Raw genomic sequence first — 14,873 nt, forward strand, 5'->3', positions numbered from 1 at the left:
TTTTTTTCTCAAATTAAGTATTCAAGCCATAGAGCCTTTCTTAAAATTGTGTCCTTTACATACATGCAGCATCTGAAATCCTAGATCTACTTTCTTTCATGAGATATTTTCAACTATATCTCAAGTTTAAATAATACCCAAGACCAGAGGGAATAAACCAGAACCTGTTAAGCATGAAATAAGGTATCACAGACAATTCATCTGACATAAATAAGCTCAACTGCACTTCACAATTGTACTGACCCAAGTCTAAACTACTTAAGAGCCAGGGAAAACACAGTTATTTAAATGAATTAGTAATGGTAGTTGCTACATTATCAGGATACGAGACACCAAAATTGTGAAGGAGAGGTAGCACACCCTACTAGACTAACTAGCATAGCTGGAGTGCAAGGAAGAAAAACAGAGCAGCTTTCAGGAACGCAAGCCTTTCTTCAGGAGCAAGTGATCCATCTCTTACCAATTTCTCAGTATCTTTGTTCCAATGAGGTGCAGTGGTTGTACTGGTTACAGCAAATAATCAGAGTCAAAAGGCTTTATTTGCCATTTTGCTATGGGGTTAATTTATCCTGTTGCCCTCTACAAATGGCTTAATTTCTTTGCTTGAGTTTCCTCACCTGTCAAGTTGGAAGAATGCTTCCCTACTTCCTAAGGGTTTGTCTCTTTAGGGACACGAGCTGTTCCTTCCCTAAGGTGCTTTTATTGAAAGATCTCTCAACACAGCATTCATAGCTCCAGTGTAGCCAAACTCACAAATAAAGACAGCTTTACTTTATATTTTAAATGCCCTTTGATATGAAAAATGCCGACACTGAAAATTCAAGAGAAGCAGAGCAAACTGCAATGGTGATGGCTTATGTCCTGCTTATTACTGGAAGTTCTCAACACTCTCTGGCAAAGGTTGAACCATTACCCTCTCCTCATAGATAAGGAAACTAACGCACACAGAAGTCACTTGTCACATAGTAGTACTTACTGAAGTAATTAAAAGTCAAAGCCTTCTCCCTGTTCACTGACTCTGAAACCCATCTAATTCAGGGCGATGCTCTGAAAGGGTGCTTCACCTCTGCAAAGGCATCTCAGTTACCACTTCAGCAGAACACCAGGCATGTGAGCCTCAGTGCAGCTCAAGGATTCACAAGTCCAAGTATCACCTAAGTAAGATCTTAAAAAAAACCTAAAAACAGAGCAGGACAAGAGGGAGATGGGAACTGGAGAAATAATTTCTGCCAGAGAAGCTGAAAACAAGCAGCCCTGTACCAACAGAGCTTCAATTTCTGACATCGGTCAGGATGGGCTCGCAAGCACTGCAGCTGCAGCCTACGGGGGCAAGGAAAGCAAGCTGTTCAGTAAATGATTGTTTTCTCAGTAAATGTTCAGTAAATTTTATGGAACTTATGCAACAGCTATACTGTAGCTCCTTCGGAAACAATGGTAATTACACACCTCTTGTGTTATCTTTGGATAACACCGTAATTACTATGTGTCATCGCTCTAGCCATGATTAAAATAATTACCGTAAAAAGTCCCTTGTAAGTAGCATTTACTGTTCCGGTTTCCAAACATGTACAGGATTTTCTTTTTTTTTTTTCAAGTATATAATTGCTTTTCTCTGTTCACAGCTCAACTCAACACTATTTCCCCACCCACCTTCCACTTCACGCAGCCATCTGATGTTGCAGCAAAACTCTAACATGTGTGAAATACTTACAGCTCTTCCAAGTAGGGAAAGTTCTTGAAGGCATCCTCTGGTAGCCTTGTGATGTTGTTCATGCTGATATCTCTGGAGAAGAAGAAACATAAATTTATCAAAAAACAGTAAGGGAATTTTACACTCTAGGAAAAGAAGGAGAGAAAAAGAAATCCCAAGCAGAAGGTATAATAGAAAAAAAAATATTCTAGCATCACATGGTAATCTCTCTTTCTAGAAATACGCATGCTCAACTTTCAGAGCACAGTAATTTGAGAATCCAGACGCAACAAAAGACCTACATAATGGGAAGCTGATATAAAAGTTTGCTGACACCTTTAAGCAAAGTAATTCACTGTGAAACTACAGGGTATGCATGTTTGGAAGAGGATCTACAGTACAGTTATCCCCAGCATTATTTTTTACCAACTTACACATGCATACAATTTTAACACAGATTATTAAGACCGCTCTAAAACCACAGCATATGAAAAAATTAAAAAAAGAAAAAAAAAGATTGTGACCACCCACAACACAAATTTCCATCCCACAATGTCTTTAAAAAAAATAACAATAATGCATGCATTGGGTCTTAATAAAGAGCTTCTGGCAACATGGCTTTTGGAGCAACTGACAAGAATAGCAGAAACATGTCCTAGCTCTACCACAGTCATCTTTTTTCTACAAAACCTACAGAAGTCCTCGAGGTAATAGTTTTAAGCAGATTTCACTCAGTCCATGAGCAGAGACAGGCCAGCAGCAAGTGCTTACATGATAGGTATGCAGACCTGTTCAGCCTTTTTTCTTTCCAAAGGAGCAGTAAGTGGCAAAACTTGGTGCCATCACCTCAGCTCACACCTACATAACCATCACAGATAATCTAGTCCTCAAGCAAGTTATTACTCAACGTGAGTAAAAGTAGCAAGAAAACAATTCAGTTTGATAATTAAACTCATAACTGCCTAACAATTCATGACATAACCCAAGTTCTTTCTACTTGGTTACTGGTTTGTTGTTTTTTTTTTTAACATGTTGTTTAACGAGCAATTCAGTGAGACTCCTTAGTACAGCCCTGTGATTCCTTCTGCTTGTCATCTTCCACACATTGTTCTCTAGCATCCACATGCCACCTCCCCACATATTTTGGGTCAAAAGCAAACAAACCAAACCAAACCACCCCTTCCATCTCACTGACTGTCAACCAGTACCACTGAAGAACCTGCATGAACACTTGGAGGGCTGGTGACTGCATGCAGGACAGCAGATTTTGTTTGCCACCTAAAAAGCTCGGCCAGCCCTCATCTACTGCTGGGGCATATGTTCTTCACTCATCCATAGCCACCGCTAGTTTTCAAACATCTGCCTCAACTGGAATTACCACTTCTGATGAGGCAGAGAAAGGTTAATTTAAACTCTTCTCGCTATACCAGAAGGGCACAAATCCTTGAAGAATTCTGTAGCAGCAAGAACAACCCCCCTTGACAAATTAAGGAGTTCACATTCAGGGTACCTTCCACGGCCCCCATCCGTGACAGGACTCGGCACCGACCCTCAGTCAGGCCCTGAAGGGGAGCAAGGAGCACTGGGGTGGTAGGGGTGGTGCTGCTGCTTCTGAGGAGATGGTGTCACAGGACATTTGTGCCTTCTTTCATGCTGTGACAAACCAAATGCCACGTCAGTACCACAGAACCTACCAAAACTGTTGCAGCAGCTGATTAAACCACTTTTTGCAAGGAGTGCCCAGGTTGTTCCTCCAGTTGCCAGACCATAATGTCTAACACAGCTCATTAAAATAGGTTTCCTTATTTACACTAACAACACAAGGCACTGTATTTAAAAAAACCAACATAGTTACTGGGGAAGAAAAAAATAAAAAAAAAATTCCCCCACAGCAGTTCACAATGTCAATGAGGCCAGTGAGTTTGTGTTGAGATTAACCGTAACTAGTAACTGGTCTGCTGCCCCCAGCACAGCAGCACAGGACCCCAGCACCACTGACACGAACGCTGCACTTCTACATTAAACCTAGATGCAGTTGTTTCTTTAAACTTAATGTTTGTTGAAGAGCAGGCCAAAACTTCATTCCTCATACCGCAGTGTAAACCAAGGGAGCCATTCCTCAGCAGCTGTAAAGAGTATACTAGCGTACCGCAAGAGCGGTGGAGATCAAAATAAGGCTGGCTCGGCACATCCAAAACAAACCCACTTGTGAGAGAATACCAAGAAAATCCAGGATGGCACAACAGACAACTTCTCTAAGCTTCAGAAGGACCTGAACTGGAGATGATTTATTACTGAACTCCACAGCCCGCCTGCTTTAAGCGGTGCTTTGTGTCTCAGCAGCAGCTTGGGTACCATGAGATGCTGCAGTTGCTGGGGGGACAGGACATTTTTCTTGTGCAGGAAAGTAAATAAAGGTATCAGATACATGAATCGTCAGCTGTCTGCTCCACGGGAGACTGCAACTTTTATCCTCCCTACCCCTCAACATACATTTTTCAAATTGTCACAAAGATATGCATTTCACACATTCAGGGTAGTCGGCTCCTCTCCGGAGGACCACACATCCTCTTCCCAGTACTAACTGGGAAGAGCTGATGAATAGGGCAGAAGGGTAAGGAGGGAGCAGAGACCCTACGTGAATCCTAAGAAACAGCAACTTGTGCAAGAAAATCACAACTCTCTCAAAAGACTGTCCAGGGGATATAAAACCCTATCATCGTATATATGTATTAAATGGTGGTAGTAAAAATAAGTCAGTGGTATGTGTCATCAGAAAGCACTTTATGAATGGCTGTACATCACTTTGTCAAGGATTTTACTGCAACCACATCTGTTACAGTATGTGATGGCTCTTTAGGACAGAAGAGGAAATCACATCCGTCTGAAACCAATGGTCTTTAAGTTTTTAGAGCTATAAACACCTGATTTTCCAAGCGTCATGTGCAATCCTAAACAAAACGAATGGAAACGATGTAGGTACGCAGCATGGCCGACATCCAAATTCTACGTAATTTCAGCTTTCTCTGGGATCTGAAATTAGCAAAGAATCTTTTTTGCCTGTAGCTCCAAGTGTCAGCATCTACCATTTTAGTATGGTGAATAGACTCTTCAGATATAAGCACGTAACAGAAGACCTTAACAATGAAGATCTGAGAGGCATCATCGATATCCACAGATTCTATTGACATCTATTTTCAGTGAAACTGCGTTTATTACAAGAACAGGCACAAAGACGCTTTGCAATTCTGTCTTTAGCATTATTGTGTGAATCTGCAGGGACTGCTTATCATGATTTCTTGCTAAAAAGCTGCAACTACTACACAGTTTCTGTATTTGCCTTCATTACATGTGATAGTAACTCCTACTCAGTAAATAAGTCAATCTTCATAGCAACAGTTCCCAGACTCGGGGGAACATCCAGCCACCAACTATCAAAGTTTCTTAATGATTGCCATACAAGTTTTAGAATAATTTTTTTGTTTAATTAAAAACATTACGTAAAAGCAGTTTTGCTGCAGAAATGACAAACTGATTGCCAGTGCTTCACCAATCAACAGACTTGGGTAGATCATGCTTTGAAAAACTGCCAAAAAGAACCATTTTAACGTAGTAGAAGATTAGTGTGTTTTCACCTTCTCATATCTCAAGCGCACTTTCAGCAAAAGAAGCAACAGATATAGAAGGGGAAAACCACAAGGAATTGTAGAAGCTGAAATCAGACATTTGGGGTTTTACACAATATCTGCTTGGGGGTTTTTCACACACAAGTTTATTTTCTTTTCATTTCACTCTACAAAATATCCTCAGTCAAAGAATGAGTTCATGGGCACTATTTGCTGGTTATGAAATATTAAGTAGTTCATAAGCTTCAGTGGAAGAATTTACAAACAATATTAGCAAACACCCATGTTACTAAAATTAGATGAATTAACAACTCTCTAAAAAGTTTACTCAGTTAATGTCAAAGATACTTTTAACAAGGCATAATGTATACAATTACAACAAAAATGGACTAGCACCATATATTAAGACAAAATAATGGCAAACGTTCCCCCCAAAACCACTGTCCAAAAAAAATAGTTCTTGCCAATTTTCTACTGCTTTCAGTTTAGAAAATATTTACTATTCCTAAAATTTGAAACAAATCAGTTTATGCAGAATCAAGAAGGCTGTCCATGTAACAAAGATAAAATCTTGGTATAGATCTTGGATATGTCCAAGAAATCTCCACTGAGAAGCTGCCCTACCTACTCCACTGTACCAGAAAGGCTTATGAGCCCAGAGCTCAATTAAGGTCCTAATACATAAAATGAAGATCTATGAATGAACAAAACAAACAGCAAACAGTAGTTTCCCAGCCTCTAGCAGTGTCCACAGGAATAATGCTATCACCCAACCGAGGGATCACATCAGCAGTCGCCTAACGCCCCATTTCAGCAGGACTAAGCTGAAGGAGCCATTCTGGATTGGCTTGTTAAATCCAGGCATAAGTTCCCTAAAAACAGCCCAACACCCACAAGCCTTTTAAATTGCTAACAACAAAACCCCCTAAAAACAACAAATAAAACAAAACACGAGAAAACCCCACATACATCCTAAATTTTAACGGTACGCTGAAGTTCAGACGCAGTATCTGAAAGGCTTATCTTAAATTTCTTTTTCTTTCATCACTTGCAAGCATGATCTGTCAGCCCCAGCAACCTACAGCTCTGTCTTGAAATTAAACTCAGCCCCATGCTTATATTTGGGGCATTTTCCCTGAAAAGCACAGAAATGACACAACAGCTCTAACAGGGAAAAGAAGGCGGCAGCGATGCCATCGTTTTACACCATAGATCTGTCAGGAAAACGAAGGGGAAGCTGGGGTAGACCTGCACCTCCCAGCAGTTAGCCATGAACCAGCCTTATCCGTACTCAGCAGCCAGGCTTCAGCCAAGGCAGAGAGGTGGTAGATGCCCCATCCCTGGAAACATTCAAGGGCATGATCGGGCAACGAGCTGGCATCGGAACTAAAACGATGAGCAGCCAAAGGTGGTAACCTCTTTAGCAAGAAGAGGCTGCATCTTGGGGATCACATGAATCACAGCCTTACGGTTACGCCATTTCAGGCAGAAGAGATGTAACACCAGAATATAGACGCAACCAAGCTCCCTCCCGCAGCACTGTTGCTGCTGTCGCTGCAGTTCTGAATCATAAATAAGGCTCTTGCAGTCAGTCAGAAGTTTTGTCCTTCCAGGAAGGTACTACCAAAAAAAAGAAAAGGCAAAAAAACCCCACAACCAACCACCAAACCCCAACTAAAACAAGTAGCTTGAACAAACCTACTGAAGATGTTATTCAGCATCCCAGGTGACACCATCACCATCTGCAGAGACTGATTTTTACAGGCCAAAGGTGAAACATCAAGCCACAGTACTCCAGCAGTCACTTGCTGTTTTCAGCCTGCTTCAGTAGATTCCTTCAGGTTATTCTGACAACTACTTCAGTCTTTATTTCCAGCTTAGTTTAGCGAGGTCCCCTGCTTCCACCTAACACAGAAACACTTCTAAGTCTTTAAAACTACTTGTATGTATACTAACCAGTAAGGACGCTAAAATCTAGAAGAAACTCTGTCTGTTGAAAATGGGCATCAAATGAGATAAATCAGTTGGGGAGAGGAAAGCACCTTTGGTGGACACAGTAAAAACACTTAGCACCACATCTCCTCTCTGAATAAAGCAGATTTGAACCATCTCTTAAAGCAACCAGCAGCAGAGACTTCAGAAACCTGAACCAGGCAATAGAACGTACTTAAACTTTGTTATTTTACTCCTCCTGTGCAAGAATTCCAGTTCCTGATGGAAAGTTTTGGTTGGGTTATTGGGTTGGGTTTTTTTAAGGATTCTTTATTCTACCACTAACCGAAGTCAAGCTTTCCTAGGCTTCAGGATGAGCAGAAATACTTTGTATCTTGAATGGCAAGTTACTAATTCTCTCACTTTTTAAAATTAGAAACTCTTATTTATCTTTAGAAAGTGGCCTCAGTCACAGCTTTTATCAGTGGTACCACGCAAAAGAAAATTAGATAAAATGCACAGCGTGTCACAGCATCTCCAGCAGGGCACAGATAGCTTTCTGTCTCATTTTATAGTACTGCCTCTACCATAAAGCAGCCTGACCCTTGCTGGATTTATCCTACATGTCTTTCTTACCGATTACCAGAGCAGCATTCTAGCTAGAAAGGACAGTTGACTGGAGATGATGGAAACAGAGGAGGGGGACAATAATTCTTGCACGAGAAGAAAAGCTGCAACAACAAAAAGGGACCACAAAATGGGAAACACAGGCTTCCTGTAGAGGGGTACAGAAAGGACAGGCAAAAATGATAAACAAATTAGCTCAAGATATAGGCAGAGAATGGAAGCTAACGACCCACAGTAACCAATGGGCACTGAAAGGAAAGCGATGCCCGTCTCTTTGGACTGAGGGCCATTTAGCTGCAACAGGGTTTTTTTGGTTTGTTCCCACCCCACCCCCCACCCCAACAATACCTACTGCATCTCCCCAGCCAAAAGGTGTGCACATTTTAGGCACAGAAACCTTCCTCACTACCCAGCTCTGGTGTGCTGGCACATCTACAACTCACAAGAAACGCTGGTGATATGCTTTCTATCCTGCGTTGCAGCCCCAGCTGTTAATGCCTGGATCTGCACTGAACTGGGGGCACACGGACCTTCCCACCGCATTTGTACATGGCATCCTAGTACAGAAGGCACGCTAATGACTTAAAATACTCCACTTTGTAAAAAAGCTGGAAAAACATGAAGTATCTAGTAAAGAGAAGGAAAATTACATCTCAGCCAAACCCAACCGAGATTGGCCATTTCAAAAATAAAATCCAAACACTCCCCTGTGCTTCCCTGCACTTCATTAATAGCTAACTTCTTTCTGGCTCTCCACCTAACCTCTATCTTTTGTGAAATTTAGAAGGGGAGAAGGAGAGGGGGGAGTGTTTGTTGAAGAAAAGAAGATCATGTTTCAACAAGGCACCTTTAAAATCCTATAAAATACTCCCTCTGAGCAAGCTTAACCTGTTTGCTGATAGATAATAGCATGTAATACTGTAGGCTCCATTCAGTCTTTTCCAAGGTCTGGGCCCTCTGCCACCGAGTTATTTAATTATAACACTTACAAAATGATTTAGGCAGAGCTATCTGTATTTGAATAAAGCCCTCCTACCTACTTGTACAAAACCATTAGGTAAAAGGTCTTAATCTCATGTAAAATTCCCCAGGTAGTATAACCCTGATCCAGCTTCAGTAGTACGAAGAAAAGCTGGAGCTGTTAATATTTTTAGAAACTACATTAGATAAGCCAGGTTATTGCAAATGCAAGTCAATGTGACACCAGAAAATGCTGAGGAACAACTAGCCACCCATTACCACTGGGACCATTGATACATAAATCATGTCCTGATTATGTTAGCATCAGTGAAGGTCAACAAGACAAAACAACAGACATTTTCCTTAGTATGCCAGACCAGTAAGTCTTTGCTGCTTATCCAAAATAAAATAAAATTTAAAAAAAGAAAAAAGGGACAGAATTATATGTAGCTCTATGGTAATGCTCAGTGCTTTGAATTTGGTCCAGGTCACCTCTGCCAGGTGTTGTGGCAGCAGGGAGAGGCAGAGTTCCTGAAGAGTGGGCAGCGCGGAGAGGATAAATCAGGGAAGCTCGAGGTTAGACCGATCTAAGATGTACTGCGGTGCTACGGTCTTGAAGAAACACATTCAGTGCAGAACTCCTTGTAGGAACACGCTCACATGTTGAAAAGCAATGTAATTTTCAACCAAATCACACACCTCAGCAGCCAGTCCCAGGGGAGACCACGAGCTGAATTACATCCCTGGGTCAGACCTACTTTCCTATTGAGCCAGTTCCTTCAGGTTGAACATAAAACCACTGAAGGGACGGAGTAAATGAGTTTGCGTTAATACTGTCCTACTTCTTCATCTTACTCTATATGTAATGAAAGCACAGAAAGCCTAGAGGATCAGCAAGGAAATTCTAATTAAACTCATTCAACCAAAAAGAAAAAAAAAAAGCTTGGTTTCTTGTTTGCGTTTTATTTTACTCTATCTTCCTTATAACAAGAAGCAAAGGATTCTTCTCCCAGAAGCACCACCTCACAACTGCTGCTTCGAAGGGTAATCGCCTGCACCGTGAATCCAATGAACACAGCTGAAATCCCAGGAAAACCCAAACAGCAGGCAAACGAGTATCAGGCTAAGGAAAGATGATGTTTAGAGAGGAGCCTACACTCGGAAAGTATTTGAGCTATAAAAGAGTTAGAAGTAATACGCTGAGTAATTAATTTCATACCTTTTATGGACTACCGCCATCTATTACTGCAAGGTTTGGCTACCTCAGCCCATACTATTAGCTAACGTGTATATATTAATAGGACACCGATGCCCCAATTAGCTAGACTGGTGTTGTATTTAAAATTTATGCTCTCCCCGTTGGCGACAAGGCCTGCACAAGTACAGTTGCCCACTTCCCAGAGGGAAGGTCCCAGCCTGAGGGCCCCTCTGGGTATGCCAGTAGCTGGGACTCCGCAGGATTAACCATCCCGTATCTCCAATCCTTACTGCCACGGCCCAACGCATCTCTCCTCTTATTCATCTGCTGTTCCTTTGAACACCGACAACGTTGTTAATGATAAAACAAAATGGAAGATTTAAACCCATTTTTGCATTAATGTGGATTTTTCTCCTTGGAATTCCTTCTCTCCCCAACTATCTGAAGTGTGGTCCTACTACCTCTGACACAGTCACACAGACCTGCAACACTTTAAAATCACAGAAACCTGTTCTGTATTCACAGCCATTTCGCAGTCACGAAAAGCCTTTTTTTCATTTATGAGCATGTTTCCTTGTCCACATCTTCCAGGAAACATTCTTGTAAGAAAGGAAACGTCCAAATACTTAAAGCCTTAGTCAACATGGGCTGTGACTAGCTAAGACACAGGTCAAATTCCCACCCAGCAAATACATTACCATTTCCTAAGTACTCCTGCTATCTCTCTAAGGAGCACAGGTCTTATCATCTCCTGTTTGTATTGCAACAAGAAGCTAAGGGCCCTAGTTCAACATGTCAGCATGATTGGCCTGTACAAATACAGTTGGAGACACTCCTCACCTAGAGGAGTTTGCTGCTTAAAGGGCCAAGACAAACAGCCCAGGAGGGAAAGCAAGCAGGCAGCGGTGCAGTAACCTGCCCAACATCACCAGCAGAGCCTGGAGCCCCCTCCAGCTGCCCCACGTTGGTCCCATTTTCTATGCCCACCTACCAGTCACGTTCTTTTCAAATCAAATTTACAACCTTTATTTCTCCTTTTTGTTAGCAGAAAAACAGGACAGGAGACTGTTCTGACAGTTCCCTGTTCACTAGATATGTAGCTTCGCGCCATTTGGTAGCCAGGAGCTCCAGAAAGGAATGGCGCTCCAAGAGCTCCGCAAGCAGCTGGCATGCAACATCTGAAGCAACTTTTCTGTGGCTCAAACTAACGTTTGTGTGACCGCTCGCTTGGGGATGAAGCACTCAACCTACTTTTTCATGGAAGCAATCAAACTTCAGGCTACCCACCAACCCTGGCTATTAGAGGGGATCGAGATATTCAGAGGTTTTAGGAAATAAGGGTATACAGAGCCCTTTTTCAGTGCAAATGCCAAAAAAAAGCATATAAACCCTGACGATTCCAGTAAGCTTTCAGCATTTTGCTGAAGCAGGACCTACGACATTTTCACTGACAGCCACAGAAAGGCTGAAAAATTTCAGACAGGTCTGTTCCTGCAAGAGAAGTAACATCCCCCTCTTTCTCCCACCATATTTATAAGTTATTTCTCCTGCCTCCTCCTTCCCATGTCACATCAACCTGTTGTGTTTTTTTTCCCTTCCAACATGATGTCTTAGCTTTCTTTCAGACACAGTAACTAGCTCTAATGTACCCTATTCATGTGCCAATCAAGCCATCATCAAGATCTTAGAGAGAACAATACTTGTATGCAAAGACCTATTTTGAACTGGTATTTGAGTCACTGCAGGCCAGCCATTAAGCAATCACACATACTGTTAATGGCCTATGTTGACACATGGTGGGGAATTAACCCAGAACAAAAAATTCCACTGCATTATTATGAAAGAGATTGTATCCCGGAATAGGAATATAGCAGCACAAGTTAACGTGCTCTTCAGTTAATTTTTAAGAGCCACATGTTTGGTGCACATTACAGGCTGAAGGAAGGGCTCGCTGTAAACTGGAGGAAGAAACAAGATGTCTTTCAATGCAAGAGTATTTTTCTTACATAGCTAGAGATTATTTGCAGCAGATATAAAACTATGAATAATGCATAATTTTCCTAATTATTTACTCCCTGGCATACAGTAACACCAGGGAATTGAGTACAAAAATCAGGCTGTGTGACAGGCACGTTACATGGACAATAGCACACTCCAACATCCCCTTTCCCCCTCCCACACCCCAAAGCAGTCCGAGGGCAAGCCTGTACCAAGACACCCGTCCTACACCTGTGAGTATCCATCACAAAAGTGAATAACCAACCTGTGCAAGACCATGAAGAAGTCCACAGACAAAACCGAGTGGGAACTTGGATTATCCACCTCCCTAACCTGTACCCAACCTCACATGTCCTGCTACCATCCAACATCCTGGTAGGGAAGCTCTCGGCATAGTTCCGTCACAACCACCCTCTGCCTTGGAAGTTTTTTAAAATCCTTTATAAGTAGTAACATAGTTATCCAAGACTCCAAGAGTAACTACAAATTAAAATGATAGAGAAGTCATGAAGTATTTGGCAACAATCCCCTCCGATTCATAGCCACTGGAGGTGACACAGACTACAGGGGGACTTCAGGAGAGCAGCAGAGCAGTTAATACCTGTTAAAGGACCAACGTTTTTCGAAGGACCACTGCAAAGCATCTTCGCCTGGCAGACTCATCATGCCCTGCAGTGCTGATGGCATCTTCTGCACTTCTTCCAGCTTGCCTCCTGCCTCCGGACAGCACGGCTCGGGCTAAAGGCAAAGCCATGGCAGTCAAGCCTTTAGGTTGCAAGTGTTCAAAATGCTGTCCTCCTGTTAGGTGATACTCTTGTATTTCACCAACATGCCTTCCAGGTATGGGAAACTGTGAGGAATACTTTCATGTCTTCATGCCATTTAACAGTAGTCCCAGTAAACTGGCCAGAATAACAGCTCTCGAGGTAAGGGGCTTGAACCTGAGATCATCTTCGCCAAAAACATGTGTGTCTAAGCCACCGTTTTTGGTGAGACTGGGGATTATTTGTAAAAACCAGTAAAGGTAAGTAGAAGAGGTTTTTTTGTTGTTTGTTTTTTTTTTTTTTTATAATACATAGGTCTCCACACATAAAGGGGAAAGGAGAAGGCAGCAACAGGTTACATACGTAAGGCTCCAACCTACTACACCCTCCAGGTTGTAGTGGCACCAGGTTTTTTCTTTCTGACAAAGGAAATTGGCTTGTATTTCCATCACTTTCCACCTCCACGGTGGAACAGTTTACAGGCAGCATTCTGTAATCAGATCACTGTAATAACCTGGATTTAAACAAAACCACTTCTGGGTTGTGGCCTGGTTTAAATCAGATGGGGTTAGCAGTCTTCTATACAGCATGGCCTCGGCGAGCGCTGTATCAGCACAGCTCTGGAGCAGCACACTTCCCACGGCAGTAGGAAAGAGGAAAGGTACCGAAGGAGACAATGGGAACTTCACGCTAAAAGAAGACTTAATATGTAGCTACGCCTGCAACGAAACCAACAGCAGATTCCCTCAAGGAGTTTTACAGAAAGTTATTTGTTATGTTTTAAGTAAATGAAATGTAACATTATGTTTGCCACCAAGTTAAAATAGGGCAGCACTGCCAGCTGCAGCAATTGTCCTTACCATCGCAGAGCCATACCGAACCATCAACCACCACTGCGTCAGTTTTAGATGACTCTAACCTGGATTTTTCTTTAATGAGGTAAGTCAGCCCCAGGTCAGACATATCTGGGTTTTAATTTAAAGCACATATTGCTAAACCTGACACAGGCACTTCATGTATAGCCAAGCCAAGGTTTTGTTCGTTACTGCTGAGGAAGTTCTCAAGCATTTTTTCGTTATCGAAAGCTTCTGTGAACAACCATTGCTGAAACGCTAGGAACATCACCCAACTATGTAATCCAACCAGTTTAATGAGATCTGGGTGTCGTCCCCCCTCCAGTCTCAGGTCCCTGCTATGTCACCATGAGCACCTACAAGGCACGTTTCGTTCCATTTAATGGCTTCAAGGGCAATTCCATAAAACTTAAACTGCCTCAGCAGGAGTGCAAAGCGCCATGCTCACCCTTTGGACTCCAGGGACACCACATCTCCCTCCACCTAGCAACACAGTGTTTACTACAACAAACGTTTCACAACGAAAGCTCCCCGTTACAACTCTGGACACAGACCCGACGAAGTTCAGTTCCTTGCCCCCGCAGAGATTCATTTTGTGAGTTTGAACAGGTTGCTGCCCCTTTCCAAACTCCAGGTTCAAAGGAGAATAATCTTTTCTGCATCTTCGCCAGGAAGCGGGAGGATAAAGCTACTAATGTTCCTGAGCTGTCCAGACACAGCCCGGCACTTAAATCTGTTTACACCAATAGAAAAGCATATAAAAGATAGAAATGTGCTACCATTACACACATATATTAAAAAAAATATCTTCTGTTGCATTTCCAGTCTTGTTTTTGCTCTGTTGCAAAAAGAGAACTCCAAGAGCTACAAAACCAATTTCATAAAAATTCCAACTTTAGTAACTCTAAGTACTTTGAATTTTATTTATTTTCTTCTGGTTTATTTTGGTCTCCTGTCCCACCCAATGTTTAGAAAGCAACCTGAGCCTCAAAAGTCCCAGTAAGCCCTACATTTTTAGAAGGCTAAAAGCAAGAAAGCAAAACAAAACTCAGGTATGAACAAAGTCACTGATACAATAAAGCCTGAAGACAAAATGTAAACATCTCAGTCAGCCCAATCCTATACACAACAGCTTTAGCATTTAAGAACCTTTTTTCACGTACATGTAACACGTAACTTGGATGTAACCAAAAATTATTTCTGGCAACAAGAAAAATTTTTTCT

At 42.0% G+C, this 14,873-nt stretch overlaps 1 protein-coding gene across 3 annotated transcripts in view; it reads right to left on the reverse strand.

Moving 5' to 3' along the window:
* Positions 1 to 14,873, reverse strand: part of LGR4 (leucine rich repeat containing G protein-coupled receptor 4) — an 81,730-nt gene that overhangs the window by 44,631 nt on the left and 22,226 nt on the right. For all 3 annotated transcript variants that reach the window (XM_055722287.1, XM_055722289.1, XM_055722288.1), the window contains exon 2: positions 1,712 to 1,783. In XM_055722287.1, coding sequence (XP_055578262.1) covers positions 1,712 to 1,783 — 72 coding nt within the window. The remainder of the gene's footprint in view (positions 1 to 1,711; positions 1,784 to 14,873) is intronic.

This window comes from Falco cherrug, chromosome 10, assembly GCF_023634085.1.
Source record: "Falco cherrug isolate bFalChe1 chromosome 10, bFalChe1.pri, whole genome shotgun sequence".
NCBI lineage: Eukaryota > Metazoa > Chordata > Aves > Falconiformes > Falconidae > Falco > Falco cherrug.